General features: G+C 39.8%; 1 protein-coding gene across 3 annotated transcripts in view; it reads left to right on the forward strand.

The window, feature by feature from the left end:
- The window catches only part of SLC12A4 (solute carrier family 12 member 4), a 45,891-nt gene that overhangs the window by 12,352 nt on the left and 12,978 nt on the right, over nucleotides 1-20,561 (forward strand). The window contains exons 2-11 of one of the 3 annotated variants that reach the window (XM_056500504.1): nucleotides 3,714-3,978; nucleotides 7,317-7,411; nucleotides 8,671-8,802; nucleotides 14,640-14,786; nucleotides 15,365-15,419; nucleotides 15,760-15,890; nucleotides 16,298-16,539; nucleotides 18,349-18,563; nucleotides 19,496-19,660; nucleotides 19,739-19,837. In XM_056500504.1, the coding sequence (XP_056356479.1) occupies nucleotides 3,816-3,978; nucleotides 7,317-7,411; nucleotides 8,671-8,802; nucleotides 14,640-14,786; nucleotides 15,365-15,419; nucleotides 15,760-15,890; nucleotides 16,298-16,539; nucleotides 18,349-18,563; nucleotides 19,496-19,660; nucleotides 19,739-19,837 (1,444 nt within the window). In that variant the 5' untranslated portion in view covers nucleotides 3,714-3,815. Of the gene's footprint in view, nucleotides 1-3,668; nucleotides 3,979-7,316; nucleotides 7,412-8,670; nucleotides 8,803-14,639; nucleotides 14,787-15,364; nucleotides 15,420-15,759; nucleotides 15,891-16,297; nucleotides 16,540-18,348; nucleotides 18,564-19,495; nucleotides 19,661-19,738; nucleotides 19,838-20,561 lie in introns of those variants that run through there. The other 2 variants (XM_056500505.1, XM_056500502.1) reach the window with 2 other exon arrangements.

Genomic DNA, 20,561 nt, shown 5'->3' on the forward strand with positions numbered 1-20,561 from the left:
TGTTATAATAGTGAATGAAGAGCATATACTATTGAAATGGGCATGAATGTCAATAGTTTGGTGTTTTAGCTGCAGTTTCTGATGGAAATGCTGAATGTTCAGTGTTGCCAGTGAAACTGATAGTTTGAACAGAGGATCTCAGAGCTATCCAGGGGAAGATCTGTCCTCTCATTCTGCTCTGCTTTCCTCTCATAAGCCTTATTGTTGCATGGGTTCTTATCTAGTGTGACTTTGGCCTTTATTTTCATAAAATACTGGGTCAGCTGGGATTTTACAGCTTGTGCTTTCTGCCACCTTCAGTGAAAAAGACCTGGTAGCCCAAGGTCTTGTGTGAACTGGCATTAACAGATTTCAGTGAGTTATTTCATTAGCAATGCCTAGTTTGTAGTGTGAATGAGTTTTATCTAACTAGATGCAATGCTGGTTATTTCCTGTTTCTTCTATTTCTGGTGTAAATACAATAAATCTATTAGAAAACCCCCACACCTAAACCAGCCTAGCCCCAAAGCAAGAACTTAATACAGTTTTCAAAACATTTTGAGAATTGCTTTTTCTGAGCTTGGAATGCCACTTTGCTACTTCTGTCTCTTTCCTACTGCAAAATATAGAAGTTATTGTTTTCAGTTTTGAAAAATATGAAAGTTAAATGTCTGATTTCTGTTAATGAAAGGTCAAGGCAGTGATATCTGCAAAAGCATAATTGTGCATTGAATTATTTGGTATAGTCTCACTGATGAACCAAGAAAAACATTCCATAGCAGTTCTGAGAATGAATAAGAATTTTGTTTAGTCCCAGCCACATGTGAGGAACCACATGAACAGAGGCAGACTTGGAATGTATTTGAAATCAAATTGTTGTCTGCATGTTTCTTAGGTTATCATAAATGACATGTTTTGTTTTACTTCAGCAGTACTCTTGAGTGCTTGGCTGCTGAAATGTGGAGATACACAGGAGGGTTCTTGGAGTGCTGGCAAAGTCCAGAGAGATTGTTGAGGTTTTTCTGTTTCTCAGCAATACTCAGACCTGCAGGTCTTGATGGCCTGTGGGTGATGAGCAGAGCACGCTGAACATCACACAGCCTTTGGGAGAAACAGGATCAGCGTTATCCTTATTGACATCTGGGAAACAGTGTCTCAAAACTGTTAAAAACAAACCAAACCAAAAGTATCACACCAAAGTGTGATAAAAATGGACATGAACAGCTTTTACATTAAAACTTTATCCATGAGGCTGTGAACAAATGCCCTCAATCTGACTAGTAAAACCTGATTACACAATAATTTCTGTTTGCAAGAATCCTATTGTTACTCCATTTTCCCCCCTCCAGTAGAATACCTTGGGTGTATTCATTTGCTTCTAGGTCTTGTGAGAATAGTTAGGTGTAGCAAACCTATTTTGATTTTATGGTCAAAAATCAAAGTAAATTATGTCTTAATTACCACTTGTGTAGAAATTCGGAGAACATACTGACACATGAAAATCTGAGAAACACAAATCAGAACAGAACTAACTCACTTTCCAAAGTGGGATAAATGTTGCCTACCTTAAAACATCTATAAATCAGAGTTTTATTTAGGTTAGGCTCTCTTTAGAGGTAATTTGGGCATGTCAAGGTGCATGCACAGGGGAGGCACTCCAGGGGTTGGCTAATTTCTGAGTGAGAAGTCAGCCTGTGTGATTAGTTGGCTTTAGCCTGCTGTTTAGATTGTTCTTATTTAGGGAAACCCACAACAGCTGCTTGGGTATCAACTCTGATTTCTAATCTTAGATTCCAGTGTTACTGGTAGATGAAATATTAAAAGTATGAATTATTTCTGTTGTAATTAAAAAAAAAAGTCAGATCAAGTAGTGTTCCCTGTGCATGAGAATGGCTCAGTTTGTGCCCTTAACTATCACAAGTTTTGTGGCCAGTAACACTTGTGAAATAACAGCAAAATGTGGTGTTAGGTGCTAGACAGGCTGTTTCATCACAGTGTTTGTTACTGTGGTGGACACAAAGGAGTCTGTACATGCATAGTACAATTACAAGTGAGATACTAACTCTTACAGTGCTCCAAAAATTAAATTACATTGAGGGGAGGAGTGTTGGGCTGTCCTTTGAGCTGGTTTTCTAGGATATACCTGCTTCTTGTTAATTATAAAGGGGTAAATAAACCAACGTGTTTCTTGGTCAAGCTGAGCATTTCAGTTCCAGCTCTGACTTGAGCTCTGGTTTGCACTGAAATTATTTGAAGAAATTTAGTCCCTCATTTAAGACCTGGACTTCATCAGGGAGGATTCTGGCAGCCCTGCATGCCATCCTTGCAGTGTCTGGAGCTTTGTCCAGCCTTCCTGCCTCCAGAGCCTGTTGTGTTTCTCCTGAGATGCTGTGAGCAGGGTGTGTGTGCTTCTGCCAGCAGGCATTAGCTCAGCTGTGATCTGCCTGTAGAAGCAAAGTGGCACAAGTTTCTTAGCAATGTTCAGCCCTCTTCAGAATTTGCTTTTTCTTTAATGTTTTAACCTTGCTGTAGCTTTATTGGCACTGCTCTGCTCACTTTGTTATCTGTGTGGTCAGGCTGTGTCCATCTGTGCCTTCAGCACATCTAAACTTGCCAGGTAGATAAAGTTTCCATAAGAAGTAGGTGAGTCTCTCTGGGTTAGTCATGTCCTGGTGAAAGAATCTGTGGGTTTTTTTAAGGTGTATTAATTTCTGCTTCTTTACCTGAATGTGATGCAGTAGGGGAGTGGTGGTTTTTTGTGAGGGAGTTTAGCAGCTGGCAGAGAAAAATAAAACCTTGACAGGTCAGGTCATGCAACAGCTCTTGCCACCTTCTCAGTGATTATTTTAGTCTGGCATAGTAAACCTTATAATTGTGAAGCTTCCTGGTCTTTTCTTTGCAATAGTCTCACTGTGCTTAATTGTTCAGTTTTCATTTATCTTCACTAGTCTGTCTTTCATGTACTTTCATATGTCTTTTGTTTTCAATTCTTTCTAAATTTTGGTTTTCATCCCTCAGTTACTTAAGAAAACACAATGGCTTACACAAAAGACTTGAATTCAGCATGCTCAAGCAGTGAAACTGTGTCTGTCTGGCCTAATCCTCTTCCAGAAGGAAAGCAGTGACATGAATAGTGTCCTCCGTGTTCTTAATCCTTTTAATTCTTTTTTTTTTTTTTTTTTTTTTTTTTTGGGTAAAGACAACATTAACCTTTTGGAGAAGAACAAAATAAAACCAGTCAGTAGAATATCTGAATATCTGTTTAGTCACAGTGTTTTTTTTCTTGGCTGTGATGCAAAAGTGTGGACACCCATTTATTGCTTTTGTTCTGTTTCCTGAGCTTGTGTGTTTGTATGTGTGGGAACATACATACTTGGGGGTTTAGGTTTTGTTTCATGGATCACCTTTGATGTTTTAAGGAACTCAGGTGATCCACAGGATGAGGAACTTGTTCTCTGGACCTGTGACCATATCAGAGTTCAGGGAAATATAACTGCTGGAGATGTTTAGATAAACTGTATAGTTGAAGTGGTGGCTGCAAATAGAATTATCTAGTTTGGGAGAGAACTGGTAGCATTCAGAAATAAAATGCCTTAATTATCCAAAGATAATGAAGACTGAGAAGCAATGAAACAAGTGAAGAGGAAACATTAGCCTACTTGGAATACAGCTTGAATACCTCAAAATTTGAGATTAATTAGGGACTAAGGCAAATAAATTATTCTCTGTTGCAGAGTATTTAGCTCCCACTTTGAGAAATGTTCCTTGCAAATCAATCTTACATGATGAAAATACCACATAGCTACTGGCCAGGACCAAAGAGTTGATAACTAAGAATGTGGAAAGCTGTGCACATGTCACAGGATGGTGCTTGCCCAGGAGACTTGATGCTTCAGAATGTAAACTGTGCTGGGGTGAAGCTGGGGCAAGAATTCCCCAGGGTGTCTTTCCGAGGTCCCGCCCGCTCCCTGCCCAAGCTGATGGAGGTGACCCCTGCAAGTAAGTCAACTCAAGCTGCTGCTGGTGCTCCTTGGCAGGCAGAATATACTGCAGGAGTTTTTATTCTTGCAGTGTGGTTTCTGTGCTGTGCTGCAGTCTGGTCTGTTGTGTCAAAGTGCAGTTGTGATTGTTGTTGAGGAAATGGTCATTTGCTGGAGGCTTTGTTCCTGAAAAAGAAACACGATATGAGAAGAGAGAGGAATGCTTTGGTTTAGAACATGTCTATAAAGAAGAGATTGCATTGAACATGCAGCTGTGATGAAGGTGATTTTTGGCTGTCATTTAATTAGCTATGTTTAATTTAGCCATGTAGTAGTCTTGAGTTAGCACCAGTTCTGCTTATTGGTGATGTGGAATTAGGAAGTCATTGTAAAGAACTTGCATGTAAAATTACACTCCTTCATTACCTTCAGCAAGTGTACAGTGTTTGAGAGGGGCTTTAAAGTGGCACTTCATTAGATCAGCAAAAGGTCACTTTTATTTTTGTGTTGTCTGCAGTAATTCATATGTATGTTATTTCAGGGCAGTGGAGCTAGTGCTGTGAAAGTGGTAAAGAGCCAGTTGTATTTCTCTCTCATTGGCACCATCAAGAAGAAAATGTGCCCTAGCAATTGCAAAATCAATACTACATTTCCAGTCACTAGTTCTACTGAATTTTCTATTCAGTTTGGGCTTCCTGTGTGCAGGATCGTGTACAAAGCCAGCATGCCAAGGAGTCAAATTTGGAGGGAAGGTCTAGTGGGAAGAGTCTGAGTGATGCTTGAACATATAAATGGAGAATGAGAAAGAAGATGGAAGCTCTTTATAGAGAGAGGGAGGTCTTCTGAACAAACCAGTTGTGAAAAATTCACTGGTGGTAAAATGAAGATGCATCTAAAAATAGTATCAGTTAAGTTGAAGATTCATCTTAAGTCATTACAGTCTTTGTGAGGCTCAGGGAGGTGGTATGAAGTAATCTTTCTTAACTAAGGAGGGGTTATGTAGATTATGATAACAAGGGCATTGTGAAAGAGCTGAAGAGTTATCATCTCGTTTAAGAAACTGAGATTGGATGTATGGATGTATCTTGGCAGAAGTGGGATTTTATACATATAAAGGTTGAGTTTCTTTAAGTGTTACAGGCCCATTATACTGGCTTGACACAGTGATAAGGTTGAGTTCTCAATGGAAGAAGGAAAACTAAGGCAGCAAAGAATTTATTTAAAATCACAGTGATAAAATCAGTGATAAAACAAAAAAGCCAGGCTTTTTTCAATCAACAGAGCCAGTATATAGGATTTCCTATATAGTGTATATAGGAGTGGAGGAAACAAACCAAAGTGGCTCATGACCTTGCTGTGTTTGAGTGTGATGAAGAAGATACTGCAGAGACCAGAGTCTTGGAGAATCAAGCAGACAGTATTTCTGTTGATAATTTGCACTATCATTTGTGTTCAATTTAATGAGTAAAGGGTATATGGCAGATAACTCCATTTCCTCAGCAGAAATTGTAAATGTACTTTAACCACAACAGGATGGGGGGACTGCAGCACACACTGCACCAAATTGATCTGGTATATTCCAGTATAGGCATAACAAATACAGCAAGCAAGCAGCTTTTGCAGATTTTAACCTTTGCTAAAGGTGATAAATGTTTGATTTTGATGCTGTGTTGTTAAGCTTACTGATGTTTTTTCTAGTAGTGTAAAAATTCTACAATTACAGCAAAGTGAGCATCTTTTATGTGTAGGTGGGGTCAGCAGATAAGCTGAGCCCCCTTGTTCAAGGCAGCTGCTCACTCACATTTTGGGATTGTCAGAGCTGTGAGAAAGACAGTAGGCTGCTCTTTTCCTATACTTTTGGTTAGCTAAGTATTTACTTACAGAAGCTTAAAATCTTTCTGTTCTTTGTGATTATTGTTTTTCCAACAGTTTTGTTCAAAGCACCTGTCAGCAATTTCCAGAAAATTGTGCTGCTTTCCATGCATGCCTTCCCTTCAGTAAGAGTAGGACTGAATGTTCTCATAATTTTTTGGCTTATAACAATTACTTTTGTAGCAGTGCTGTTTGTGCTGATCACTCTCTGTAGGGGAGGACTCTTCTCTTTGCCTGTAGGTTCATTTTGTAATTTGATTCAAATTTCAAAATGCAGAGAGATTTTCACTTGAATTATAGTAAAATAATTTAGTGTAGCCTGGTTGAATTGATTACAGTAATCATTGAAAAGATGCACCAAAAAATCAGGCTGTATAATCCCTTGCTTTTGGTGTACTCAGTGTATAATATTTTAACTTGCAGTATTTTCATTTGAGATAATAATTTCTTTTTCTTTCATTTTTAATTTCTGTAGTGGTTACATCTTCTGTAAATAGAAAAAGGTATTCCTTGGATTAATTCTTTCTTAAGGAGATGCTCTTGGAAATCATTCATTTGTATTGGCTGAGAGAGCAGGCAAAAGAAAAGAATTTTTGTTTGTTAAGCATAGGGTAATGGGAGACATAGTTCCAAGAACTTCTTTTGAAGATGAAAATCAATTTAATTATTTTCCTCCTTCAGAGGTTTTTTTAAACTATAGTGCCCTTGGTTGGTGTTTTTTTTTTTTTTGTTGCTACTTGCTACAGAAAGCTCCTCTGATCTTCCATGCCCCCCCCTTTTTTCTTTTTAATTTTTTTAATATTGTTCATTGCATATGGGAATGCTCTGGTTTTAATGTACCTGATATTAGGTTTTAATTTAGAAGTATAAGAAGAGCCTGAAGAATGCACAGCTTCAATGTTCAGAACACAGTAAGGGTAAAAGTAAAGCATGGGAGTGTTGAATGTCTGGGATTAGTGGCACAGTGAATAACAAACAGCATTTAAGAACTGAAGAGGTGCTTTGGGGGCTGTTTAGCTGTATTGTCATTACAGAATCTAGTCTTTGGAGTGTTCAGTCTTACTGAATGTATCTAACTGGGTTGGACATGCAGCTCAAAGGTTGCTGTTACATTAACAGTGATTTATAGTGCACAGGAGCTGTGCTGGTGCTGTCACTGTTCTGTACAAGAAACAGATACAGAAGTGAGTGCTAGACAGTAAAGGCACACACAGCATTGCAGCTGCCTACAGCACATTGTAGCTGTGTCCCTACTTGTACATTTTACTTTGAGGTGACTTTTATTCTATTTTAATGAAATAGAGGAGTAGAAATAGAAATAACTCCACCTTGAGAGCAACACCTTTGGTATTGCTAATATTGTATGACTAGAGATACTAAAAAGAAATATATTCAGTTAACCAAATGAGTTTATTCTCTATGGATTCTTCAAGGTTACAATCTCATTCTCTGCTTGTCAAAACTTGCTTGTTTTTTTCTTCACAGGTCATGGCAACCATAAAGAAAACAGTCCTTTCCTAAACAGTTCAGAAGCTAGCAAGGGAGGTGATTACTATGACAGAAATCTGGCCTTGTTTGAGGTAATTTCTAGCTGCTGTTTGTACTTCTAATGTGGTTTGTGATCTTCCATGATGGGAGGGATTGAGCACATCTTTCTTCCTCACGTGCCTTTATGTGGGTGTCCATCTGTTTTTGGGGTGCCAGTAGGCAGAGAGGACAAAGCTCAGGGATGATGGCACTGGGACTGTGAGGCAGAATTACAGCTCTGTACAGCTGTGTCCATCTGGAACAGACACTCCTGCTTTTCCATGGGCACAGCACCACACCAGCTGTGCAGGCTCTTCTGTGGGACTAAGCAGAGGGAGGATCCAGCAGGATCCCAAAGGCCATGCTGCTCTGCTGAACAGGAGATATGTGTTCTTTCAGCCCCTTTCTGGAGGGAATTGTAATCAGGTTTTTAAACATGTGAACTGCAGGTCAGATGATAGGAAGGAATAAGAAAAGGGGTGCTTGGCTCATGCCGTCCCTTTAGGGATGACCCATTTTGGGATCAGTTTCTGCATCATGTACAAAGCACATAATGCTGCTGATCCCACCAGAAACTGTTCAGTGTGATACCTAAAGATACATAAAGCTGCACATAGTGAAGTCTTTCTCAATTGGTTTTTATTTCCTGTGGAAAGTTGTTTCTCTTTACCATGCATTCCTTACTGTGCTATCAGACATGCAATACTTTAATTTCAAAGAGAAAGGGAAAGGGGATGATTTTGTTCTGGGACTTTTTCTGTCCCTCTGTCCGCAAACCAGAAACAGAAATTGGATGGGATGAGTATAAAGGTGGGAGGCCCTCCATACATGTGGCTTTTGGGAATTTTGTCTAGATCCAGATGAAATAGGTAACATAGTTTGGAAAATGTAATAAAATCATCAGAGTGCATACATGTCTACAATGAGCGAGTTTAATCACTCTGATTTGTCTGGCAGCTTGACCTTTTTAAAAGTGTATCTGTTGATGTAAGTTGATGTTAGAGCTACTTGCAAGGTACACATTCATTTTGTCAGAGTTCTAAGGCTCAGACTTCTTCATTGCTGTAATTATGCTTTTCAGTACCTAAGGAGAATGATTCACATGGTGTGGACATTTTGGCATGGCCTTTTCCTATTATAGTTGCTTTCCTTTCAGAAAATTAAAACCTCTCATGAGTGGCTCAGGCACAGTGTAATTTCCTGGATGATTTTCCTGGTGTGTTCCCTTGTAGCCTCAGGCATGCTAGGTGTGATCCCAGCCACTCTTCAGAAATGCTGAACTGCAGAAGTTGACTTGTTGTGTTCTTCACAGGAAGAGCTTGATATACGACCAAAAGTGTCATCTCTGCTTGGCAAGTTGGTCAACTACACAAATCTTACTCAAGGTGTCAAGGAACATGAAGAAGCAGAAAATACTGATGGATCTAAGAAGAAAGTATCAAAAGTAAGTAAAGATTCTCTCCATGGCCAAAGCTGATGAATGGGGTGATTCCCTGTGTGATTTTTGGGGAGCTGGCCTCCCTTCTGGGATGATGCTGCAAAGAAATGACACAGAAGCTGCAGGGAATCACCTGTTACCAGAGAATTGGGGCAGGTGTGGTTAAAACTGTGCACTGCAGTGCAATTCCTTGTGCTTGGATAAGGAATCAGATAAGAAGGATAGATAGGGATTTAGATAAGAAGGGGATAGGATTTTAGTGGGGTACAAATAAAAACTAAACAACCCCCCAGCCTTTTCCTAGTGCTATTTAGGTGCCCAGTGGTGTCTGACACATCTCTGCAAGCCTGGTAGGTAATGACACAGGGTTTGCAGGAGACAACACCTGTCTGGTGGGTGGGTGGAGATCAGATTGGACACCCTGGGGCAGCTCAGGAGTCATTCTGGTGTCAGGCACTCAGGCAACTGAATTCTGCCCCAAAGCATCTGCATTCAGATGGTTGGCCCATGGGGCTGGCCCTGGAGTGACTGCAGCAGGTGAGGTTTGATCTTTGCAGGCTGATTTCTATCAGCAGGGCAGTGTTTAACTGCTCCTCTCTCCTCTGGCAGGGCTGCAGGTGATTGGGTTCCTGCTGCACCTGCAGGTGCTGTGGTTGCATTTTATGGCTTGCAGGCCTGTCAGTTTGTTTGCAAGTTCTGTCAAAAGAAAGGTTTCCAGAAAAGCTAAGATAGCACTTGAATTCTGCAGGTTTTATAGCACTGCCCTACAAAGTTTGAGCCATTTCAGAAAGAGATGGCAGTGATAATGCTGTAAACCAGTAGTGCTCTCAAGGAGCATGCATGTTACCCCACACTGAATGCCCTTACTCACACTCCAGTTCCTTACTCTGCAGTTTTACACTGGGGATCACAAAGTTGTTTTGTCAATGTAAACCTTAAAATTCAATTTTATTTGAAACCACATGCACTAAAAGTGCTGCAATATTGTGGTTAGTGTGACATCATGACAGGAGTGAGCTAAGGTCATCTGAGTGAAGTAGCTGCATGCTGGTCCTGTAAGCTGACATTAAAGAAGTAATTTAAACGTTTTAATTATGATTTTCTTTTGTGTGGTACTTGCTATTATACTAATGGCTGAGTCTTGTCCAAAGTTTTCACCTTCACATTACTAATAAGGAATGTCAGCTGCATCTCTGTCTTAGCATGCTTTTGGTGGGAATAATGTCAGGCATCAGCTGCTAATATTGCATAATCTAAAATCATTTTAATCCTCTTGCTATCAGAAGCAGATTGATTATTTCCCTGACAGAAGTAGAATGGTGGAGGATACAACAGACAGAGTTCTTGTGATTTTGAGGAAGTTCTGATCACTTTTGCTCTTTGTTTCCTTATTAATTGCCTGACCAGAATACCAGGGTAAGAGGCAGAGCAATCTGGAAGCTCACCCTTTGCTTCCCTGATGGAAAAAGAATTGGAAGAATTTGGCAATGGTCCTGTAGTATACAGTTGGTTAAAACAAATGTATGTAAAACTTCCCAAGGTAAAAATGGGGCAACCAGAAAACTGAGGACTGGTAGAGTACCACACATGGTGTGGTGTTAATACTTCTACATTTAGGTATGATTCATGCTTGCATACTTTCAAGCTTTTTACTGCCATTAAAAAGGATTATTAACTTTATTAAAGCTTTACTTCTATGGCAAAATGGAGTTCTGGTTTAATAACTGTTTTTTCCTGAATTAGACTTTCCCATGTCCCAAAAAAATGTGTTCACAGACTTCTCAGATGTTTTTTGCAGAATGGGTTTGGTGACCTTTCCAAAAGTGACAGTATCATGCTGTATTAATATCTCAGTGTTTTCTGTGTAAACACTGCAGTTTCCTTAGGCAAACCATTGTCTGCATGTCTGTCTCTGGGATAAATGACATCAGCTGCAATATCATAGCTGCAGGTTGAATTTCTTCTCCCTCTCTTGCCATGAGCAATACAAAATTTTAAACATCATGCAGAATATAAGACGACTGAAAACCTTGGCCAATAATTATAACCATTAAACCCAGGAAATTGAAAAGCAGTAACTGGACAAGGGTATGGATTGAAGGTAATCAGAAACAGTGCAAATGGGATTGTTCTACTTACTTTTTAAATCATCTTTGAGGTGTAAATCACTGTGCTGCTGTTACCTTATCCTTCCCATTTGAACATGAGAACAGAAGTCTGGCAGCTCATTCCAGCACCAGCAGGTCTGTTTGAAGTGGATAAAGCCCTGTTAACCCACCCATTGGTGAGTGCTGCACTGGGTGTGCCAGCTGCTGTGACAAAGGGTGACCTGCCTGTCACTGGAATTGGCATCTCATAGGCAAGAACAGGAGCAAGGCAGGTGAGCAGACTGATATTTAAAAATGAACTGAGGAGAGCAATCCTTTCAGGCTGTGACTGTAATTCTCTGAGCAGGTAAGATGGGTCTCTCAGTGGCACCTAGCACAGCCCTGCCTGCCAAATCATATCCTTTCAAATTCATTTCATTTCAGTGCAAGACATCTTAATATGAACATATTACCTTGTTTCAGCAACCCCACTAAATATTTTGGTAGTAGCATTCTCTGTTAGGTACACATCAGGTAAAATTGACACAATTCCAGTGTAATAAGGTGGAAATTGTGTTGTTTTTTCTTTTCTAAATATGGTCTTGCAATAAGTCACTTAACAGCCACAGTGCTATAGAAATATCCCCTTCTTATGATGGAAAAAATGAGATAAACTGTTTCAGCTCACGTGTCTTTAACAGGGCAGTTTGTTTCTGTGCTGCTGTCTGTCCTCATGCTGCAGAGCAGCCATGAGAGCTGTCATTGCTGATCAATGTCCCCCAGCCCTGCAGCCAAGTGCTTCAATAACCCATCACACTGGCACAATGGAAATAGTGTCCTTCAGACTCAGATCAATATTTACATAAATTATGTGTCTGCAGCTGATGAGAGTGAACAGAAACACGATCTGCCTCACTGAAACTGAGACTGTTTTCGAGATTTTTCTGTCCCTTCTTGGCTGTTCTGAAACAGTGTTTTTCACAATGGCTCTGTTTTATTTCCTTTATGCAGCATGGGGTGTTACATTTTTACATGTGGTTGCTGTTGAGGCTGAATTTAATAATACCCTTGTTTCAGGTCACAGTCTGTTGAAACTTTAGCACTGGTTTAGTATCACTTAGTGGTGATTAGATGCTATAAAAAAGGATCAAGTCACTGCAGGTTACTGGTGTTACATATTTATGTGAACAAGCTGGTTCAAGTAATATTTGTAAATCATTCTTTCTTATGAGTGTTTTTTTTCACAGGGTAAAATAATCCAGACTAAGCTCTAATGCCTGAGATACACGTAGTAATATTTGCTTGGGCAGACACTTGGGCATTTCCCAGGCTGTTCTGCTCTGCAGTGGACTCACAAGTGTACAACTAATGCACAATTTCTCTTCCTCTGTGGCTGAAGTGAGCTTGTAACTTGATAGGCTTAAGAGGCCACTTAGGAGGGAGGGGGAGAAGATGATGGAACATGGTACAAAGCTGCAGGGACCAATAGGGCAGAAGGCAGGAGAGAGCTGAGCTAAAGTGGTTCTTATACAAAGGAGCAGGTGTTGGGAGGTGTGTCAAGGGTGTAAAATCTCACCTGCTTTCATAGTGTGTGAGGGACTGTCACATAGAAAACACAGTAATCATGGTCCACTTACTTCTCCTGTGTAGGAGCAACAGGATGTGCTTCTTTCCTTCTCCCAGATGCTGGTTTTGACAAACTCTTTAACTCCTTTATGCTGAGATACCCACATGTCTGATAAATTCACTTGATGGGTTCAGAGATGTTGTGAGGGAAGGACTGATGGATGAATGGTCAGATAGATGATGATAAAATTGTGTGGAATTTGTCCTTGAGAGGCAAAGTGTGCTTTAATTGACAATGGGAAGTCTCTGTGCTGGGCAATATCTGCCTAGTGCCTGGCAGCATTTTTTAGTCCTTTCTGAGTTTGTGTTTATGGTGTTAAAGACACAGAGTGAATCAGATGAAAGTGTTGGAATCAGAAATATCTACACCTTCCCTTCTTTAAGGAAACAAGTACACTATAAATAATACTCCATGAGGATCCTCCTCAATTATAGCACTGGAATAACTCAGTAAAATATCCTTACCTTGCCCTGATCAGGACACTTACATAACAAGTGTCATTTCTGTTACTATCAGACAACAATTCATTTTATCCTCATACATTATCCTGGTAAAACTGATCAGGTTAGATATTAAGAATGGTAATTGTTATAAAATGGCAGGTGATGGTTTAGGGAATTACTTTTTTTGGTACTGTGGCACTGGAACAGCTGAGGACCAGCTCTGGCCCCATGCTTGCAGGTCTCATGGGGTGACTCCCCTGCAAACCCTCAGCACATGATTGTCACCCACCTTCCTTCAGGAGGTTCACCTGAGCTGCAGTGTGCATGAGAAAAGTCTGGTTGATCTGTTTTGCCTTTAGTCACACCAGGAATTCGAAGCTGACTTAAAAAAATTCTGTCAGCAGCTGCTGGCACTTCTAAGGAAGAGCAGTTCAGATCATGTTTTGTTTCATGTCTGGCAGGGCAGGTTTCTAGTGCTGATGAGGAAATTCTGCATTGTAACATGTAATTGCAAGTTGAAGCACTAAATTCCTTGGTTGCTTTTAACATGGTGATCTTATAAACAAGTGATTCTTTAAGGATTTTGCTTTTTGTAGTGAAATATACTCTTGGATTACCTTATGTAAAGTCTTTGGCATGCATTTTATTGCTTGTCTTACATAGTGTTGCTTTGGGTTCATGACTTCATTTGTCTATAAATGTGCTATTTATTTTTGCATCTAGTTAATGCTGTATGGAGTCAAATTTGAACAAGTTTTGTCATCTTCCTTTTATAGCCTTCTCATCTGAATGATTGTTCAAGGGCTTCTTTAAATGCTGTCTATCTAGTGTGTTTTGGAATTCATGTTTATTTATAGAGGGGAGTATGAAAAGGAATGAGCCTTTCAGAAGTGACACTGTATTCCCCCTGTGTTTTAGAGTTCAGTACAATTTTAAATGCAAAAGGAAACTTTAAAAAGCAGAAGCAATGAAATGTCTTGGCAGGAAACAACAGAGATTTGCTGCTGGTGCCAGGTGTACCAATGCAACAAACATCTTTATATTCCTTGGAATAAAGCCCTTTGCAGTGGCACTTTGATGCCATTATTTTGGATGATTATTCTGCAGGATGCTATGTTGAAGTCAGTGCAGCTCCTGTCATGTGACTTGTGTTTTCTCAGTCTGTCAAAAGTAATTCAGAGTCTGATGCTGACATTGAATTTAAGAAAGGCTGGAACCATTGGTTTTATATATATGGAATATATAAATGGAAGAAAATACATTATCTGTGTCTCCAGATTGCTTCCAAATCTTTTCTAGTGGTAACTTGACAAAAGTATGTTTTCTTTGAAACTAACTTGTGAACTCTGGGCAGTAGGGTAAGGATCTGTGTTATTTGGCATCTGCAGCACCTGACACATTTCATGCTAAAAGTTCTATGGATCTACAGAAAATCAAATACATATGCTGTTGTTACTAGTCAGTGTTAAATACTGAGGATAATTATTTCACTATATTTCAGGGTCTTCAGAAATTAATGATTTTGGAGCTTGTGTTGTGTTCTGTGGAAGTCCAGCACAGTGTTTGAATGTGTCTACCTTAGGTTTCCCAGGTTTCCACCCTTTAAAAAACTGAGCTTCAAGGCCTTTTTGGTTATCTCTGCTTTGAATAATTTCATTTAATGAATACCAACTTTTTTTTTCCCAGTCACCCAGCATGGGCACCCTGATGGGGGTGTATTTGCCATGCATGCAGAACATCTTCGGGGTAATTCTGTTCCTCCGGCTGACCTGGATGGTGGGGATGGCTGGAGTTCTTCAGTCCTTCCTGATTGTATTGCTCTGCTGCTGCTGTGTAAGTACTTAGGTACAGTAATGCATGAGACATAACCTCTGTGAAACTGCTGAGAAACCTGGGGAGGCAGCACTCTAGGTGCTTGTGTAAAGGAAAGTCAGATTTAAGCCAGGCAGCTTTGCCATGTTAGTAGCTGCAGGATTTTTAAAAAAGAAATACTTTTTTTACTGTTACTTCTAAACTGGCAAACTGTAGTGTAAATACAGTCTTATAAATAGTGTTGGTTCAGCAAATAGCTATTTTCCATGGCTGCCCCAGGTGAGGGCTGCCTGCTTTGCTGGACCAGCCTTGGTTGGAATCACAGGTCTGCAGATGGAGGAGCACCTGTGCTCTGTTATCTTGCCTTGTCTGCAGACACCCACTGTTTGACCTGATAAAGCAGGGGCCATCTCTCAAACAGAAGTCTCAACAGCTCAGTGATTAAATTCCTGCTGCCCTTGTTTTCTTTTAGATAGTGACAGGCAGAATAAATAGAAATGCTGTACCTTATATGCAGTGGCAGCTTTATTTTATCAAGAAATAAGTTATATTTTAAAAAAATGTTGACACAATTGCTTCCTTTTCCCTGTTTTCCCCAGACTATGTTGACAACCATATCAATGAGTGCAATTGCCACGAACGGTGTTGTTCCAGGTAAGTGTAGTCAGCAAATGTCTCAGTTGTGTTAAAAAGGTAAAAAAAACCTCTAAAACCTAAGTCTTGCTGTAAGCTGCTAACCTGGTTTTATTCTAGAGAAATTTGCTTAATCCAGAGTGCAAAACCTGCATTCATATCTAGTGTTTCTTCTTGTTATCAGTCAGGTTGAAGATGAATTTATTTGGTTTTTACCCCTGTACTAGCAAAAAAGATACTTCAGTTGAACCTGAGAATAGCAGATACACTGTATATAATTCTGTTACATTCTTTTTTTGTGAATATTTATACATTTATAGCATTAAATCATAATTTTACTCTGACTTTTCTTGTTTCACAGCTGGTGGCTCCTATTTCATGATATCTAGGTCATTGGGCCCAGAGTTTGGTGGAGCTGTAGGGCTGTGCTTTTATTTGGGAACAACATTTGCAGGAGCCATGTATATCCTTGGTGCCATTGAGATTTTATTGGTGAGTAATCCTGCTTTAAAGACAAGTAACATATAGAAAGTGCCCCAGTATTCTTGTCACATATTTGCATACACATTTACAGGAAGAGACTGGAAGGTCTCCAGTTCTTTGGTGTCCTGTTCTTTACCTCTAGTGCTTCCCTTTGGAAGCTGCACACTCTGAATATGCAGCCTGGGATGCAGATGAAAAGTCCAAGACTCATGCTCATCTTTGATAAAGTTGTCTCAGTTGTACAGCTGACATAGAAAGGGCTGTTATCTCTTACCTATTATTTTCTTGTTAAAGATTCCCAGTGAAGAGCATGCTGCAGAATGCAAAGTGATTTACATTTCTAGTACAGGCATGTGATCCCAGAAAGGGTTCTGTGCTGGTGTTCCTCCAGCTCACTTTTGCTTTTCTTGTTTCAGACATACATTGTGCCACAAGCAGCAATTTTCCATCCATCTGGTGCCCACGATGCATCCAGTGCCATGCTGAACAACATGAGGGTGTATGGCACTGTGTTCCTCATCCTGATGGCAGTGGTGGTGTTTGTGGGGGTGAAGTATGTGAACAAATTTGCTTCCCTCTTCCTGGCCTGTGTAGTAATTTCCATCCTGTCCATTTATGCTGGAGCTATCAAGTCCATCTTCGATCCACCTGAATTTCCGTGAGTGATATTTCTGTGGCTTTGCCTGTGGGTCTGGAAGTTGGGCTTTAATGTAGTTTACTTAAAGCTTGTGCCTGACACATGTTGAAGCTACTCTGTTTTGTGAATTAATTCCAATGTTTTAGCTGTGTATGACAGTGTGAAGAGCTCATGGAACTGAACTTTCTTAGGTAAAATGAACATATTATTACATTTTTTAAGCTGTTTTGGCTGGTGGTGAGGCTGGTGGAGGCTGGCACTGCTCTGCTTCCTGCAAAGCCAATCCAGTCCCCTGGCCTGCAGCTGGGATTTGAGTGATGGAGTTGCTGGGTTATTTGTGCAGCTCTTAGGGAGTTGGGCAGGTCCCTTTTTCCCCAGGCCAGTCAGGCACCACACGCTGCCTTGGTTGGAAATTCTTCGTGTGGTCAGCTCCTTGCTGAGAAGCTGGGCACCTCCTGGGAGTGTGATGTGGGGCTGTGTGAGGCTCCAGAAAAACCTTCCCTGCTCTGTGAGCAGCCTGCCCTGGACCCAACATCCTTGGCAGGTTGGCAGCTAAACATGGAATTCTTAACTGGGAGCTGGAGCAGCAGCAGTGTGGATGGATGTGTTTTACCAGGAATGCAAACTGTGTTTTCTGATACTGGCGACAAGAGATGAATGGAATGGAAATAGAGGAGTTGGATCTGCATAATTATTCACCTCTGGAAATGCTTTGACCATAATTAAGTACTTGCAGCCCTCAAGTGTTCCCTTTGGATATTTAAGGCCCAATGATTATAGTGTTTTACAACAGTGAAGGTTTACAGCAGTAAAAGTACAGCAATGTCTCTGCATCCCCCTCATTATCTCTTAGATTGCTTGGGAATGTTTCCCTATCTTTCTTCTTGGACTGTATTCCTCTTTTTTTTTCTTTTTTTTTTTTTCCCTGAAGTAACAAGATAGTGTGTTTATTTTTAATTTTGTAAGGGAAGGCTTCTTTAAAGTTACAGTTCACAGGCTTGCAAACCATGCAATAACAGCCCAGTGTTTTCCATTTTTCTGTCTTCAGTCATAAATAAGACTGTGAAACAATTAAAATGGAATTAAAATTAATTAAAATTAAAATAGAAGAAACTTTGTTTTCCTGTGGGTGTTTTCTGACAGCAGGAAGAGAAGCTGAATAAACTTTCAGTAGCAGGAAGCTGTTACATTACATCACTTCTTGTGGAATTGTCTTTGGACAAGTGGATTAAAAATTTTTCAGTGGTGAAATAAATTATGTTTGTGGTTAGATGAAACACAACAGGCAGTGGAGGATTTAATCAATTAATCACAGGAGCTACTGATGAGAAGAACCTTTGCTTATTGTGATTTAAATATGTGTTCCTAATTCTGAATCTAAAATGTCTATATTGCAATTCAAGTGTTGCAATATAGAAACTGGGTTGATGAGATTCCAAATATCTTTAAATATTATAAATATCTAGTAATTTGAATTCTAGTTCTCTTCACATTTCTTCCACTGCAGTAGCTCTGTTGAATAAACAAAAAGAAATCGACCCCAAACAACAAAAAAACAAAAATTGTCCTATTGTTCCCTTTTATTCTTATTGTTTAAGATAAATCAATCAAATTCCATTAATCAAAAAAATAGCTTTATACTTCTGGCCCTTAAAGGGAACAGATGCAGTCTTTGTAATGCTACAGCCACCCCTTTGAAGGTGAGAAATGATGTAGCACAGTAGAGCCACTTGCAGTTTCCACATGGTATAAAATAATAAATATGGGCAAGTGTGGATTTCATTTTCCCAGTGACATCCAACAACTCTGGTTTTCATGTTTCCCTTCCAGGATCTGCATGTTGGGCAACAGGACTCTGTCAAGAGATCAGTTTGATGTTTGTGCCAAAACTGTAGTTAAGGATAACATAACTGTGGCCTCTAAGCTTTGGGAGCTCTTCTGCCACAGCACAAACTTAACCACCGAGCACTGTGATGAATATTTCCTAATGAACAATGTCTCAGAGATAGCAGGAATTCCAGGAGCTGCTAGTGGCATTTTAATAGGTATAGTAGAATTTTTTTTTTTTCCCCTTGAAGAGGAGGCATGCTGAGCAGCTGAAATGGGTCAAACTCTTCCCTGCTGGTTAAGAAAAAAGGAATGAAGAAATGTAATTACAGTGAAGAAAATTATCTTCAATAATGCAAATCCAGTCTTATAACCTTTAAAAAGAGGAGATTAAAACTTTTGTCCTGATACAGTACTTGTCTCCTGTAAAATTGATTAAATTTTCCTTGTTCATCCCATAATTTCAGTATGAAGTCAGCTGTAATTTTAAATTATACTAGCATGAATAATAGCATTATTAAATTTTTTCAGAACTCTGTAGTGGCAGCTCTCTACTTTAGACTGGTTAAGATTATGCTCTGAAAGAGAAGAGGACTTGTATAGAAATAGTGTCTCCTTCTTTGTCCACTCCTGAATAAATATAATTGACAAGTGTTCATTATTGAAATGAACACCAGAGAGCAGCTGCTCTGTGCAGGTGCTGAATACTGAAGGTTCCCATTTTCACAGAAACCAGCAGTCTAGTTTCCAAGATTACAAGAAGACTCACCATTTATTAGTGAAATTTCAAATGCCAAACATACAATTCTGTAATTCTTCCACTGACTAAAGTGCAAATCCATTTCTGTCTAGAAAACTGGTCAATATTGCTGCTTTGCATTCTCTGAGCCACTGTGTGTTATGGTGGCTCATAAAAATATTCAGTGTATTTCCTTGGGTTGAAATAGCTATGAGGTTAAAATAATCTTACATTTACTAATTATAAAGTTGAAGTTGCTCAGACTTCTGTAGACTATTGATAATATTTGTGGTTTTCCTGTGTTGATCACTGAATTGCATTTGTAATCCTCAGTTGTAAACCCATTACAATGCGAACAAGTTTGAACTGAAATGTGCTTTTCTTTTCTGTGGTGTGATGATAACCTTGAAGACAACTTATGGAGCAATTATTTGGAGAAAGGAGAGATACTGGAGAGGGCACATCAGCCCTCTGTGGATGTAGCAGGCCAGAAGAACAACCTGCACCTGTACGTGCTGTCAGACATCACCACGTCCTTCATGGTGCTGGTTGGCATCTTCTTCCCTTCAGTGACAGGTGGGAATGCTGGGTGAGGGGCTCCCTGGGGCTCTGAGCTTCCTCCTGCCCTGTGATCTCACCTAAATGTCCTTTCAGGCATCATGGCTGGTTCAAACAGATCAGGAGACCTCAAAGATGCACAGAAATCCATCCCTGTTGGAACAATTCTTGCCATTGTCACCACGTCTCTAGTCTGTATCCTTTTAGAATTACTGGGGTGCTGGTACTTTGGATCTGATTTCTGGAACTGCTTTCAGCCAAATTGTCAGTGCAAGTGTTACTGGCCAGTGGAAAAAATGACAAAAACAACAACAGAACATTAATCCTTGAGCTGAAAGAATTGTAATTATCCCATTACTTTCCATCCCCCTTTTTGTGGTTCTTTTCTTTTGCATTCCCATTGCTGTTCTTTGCTACACAGAGATCTATAGCTTTTCAGGCTGGTGGTGTACTTGGAGATTTATTTTTAGGTTGCAGTGAAACATTAAGGTGAGGGTAGGCTTTAATGGGAGAGTTCATAAATTTCAGTTCCTTTCTTTTTAAAAAAGCCTTTTCTTTGGAGTGACTTTAAGGAGTATAGGTTTTCTTGAACATTTTAGAACAAGATAAACTGGAGTCAGAAATTAGACTAAATGTTCCCAAGTGTTTTCTCAGCTCTTCAGGGCTTAGGATGACAGGAGCTTTGCTTAAAAAAGACTGTTCTCATCTCTGCTCTCCTGCTAAAGAAGAGATGAGCCAATATCTTTCAGCTTTATCTAGCTCTTGGTGTTCTAAAGGACAATTTATCAACATAGTAGATGGAAAAAAAAAAGTATAAAGAGCTTTCTGAGAGTCTCACCCAAAGGGCAGCTGGCTGAGATAGTGACTCTCCTGGAAATTCTGCTGTTTCATTCCTGTTTTATGCCAAAACTTGCCAAGC

Source organism: Oenanthe melanoleuca, chromosome 11, assembly GCF_029582105.1.
Source record: "Oenanthe melanoleuca isolate GR-GAL-2019-014 chromosome 11, OMel1.0, whole genome shotgun sequence".
NCBI lineage: Eukaryota > Metazoa > Chordata > Aves > Passeriformes > Muscicapidae > Oenanthe > Oenanthe melanoleuca.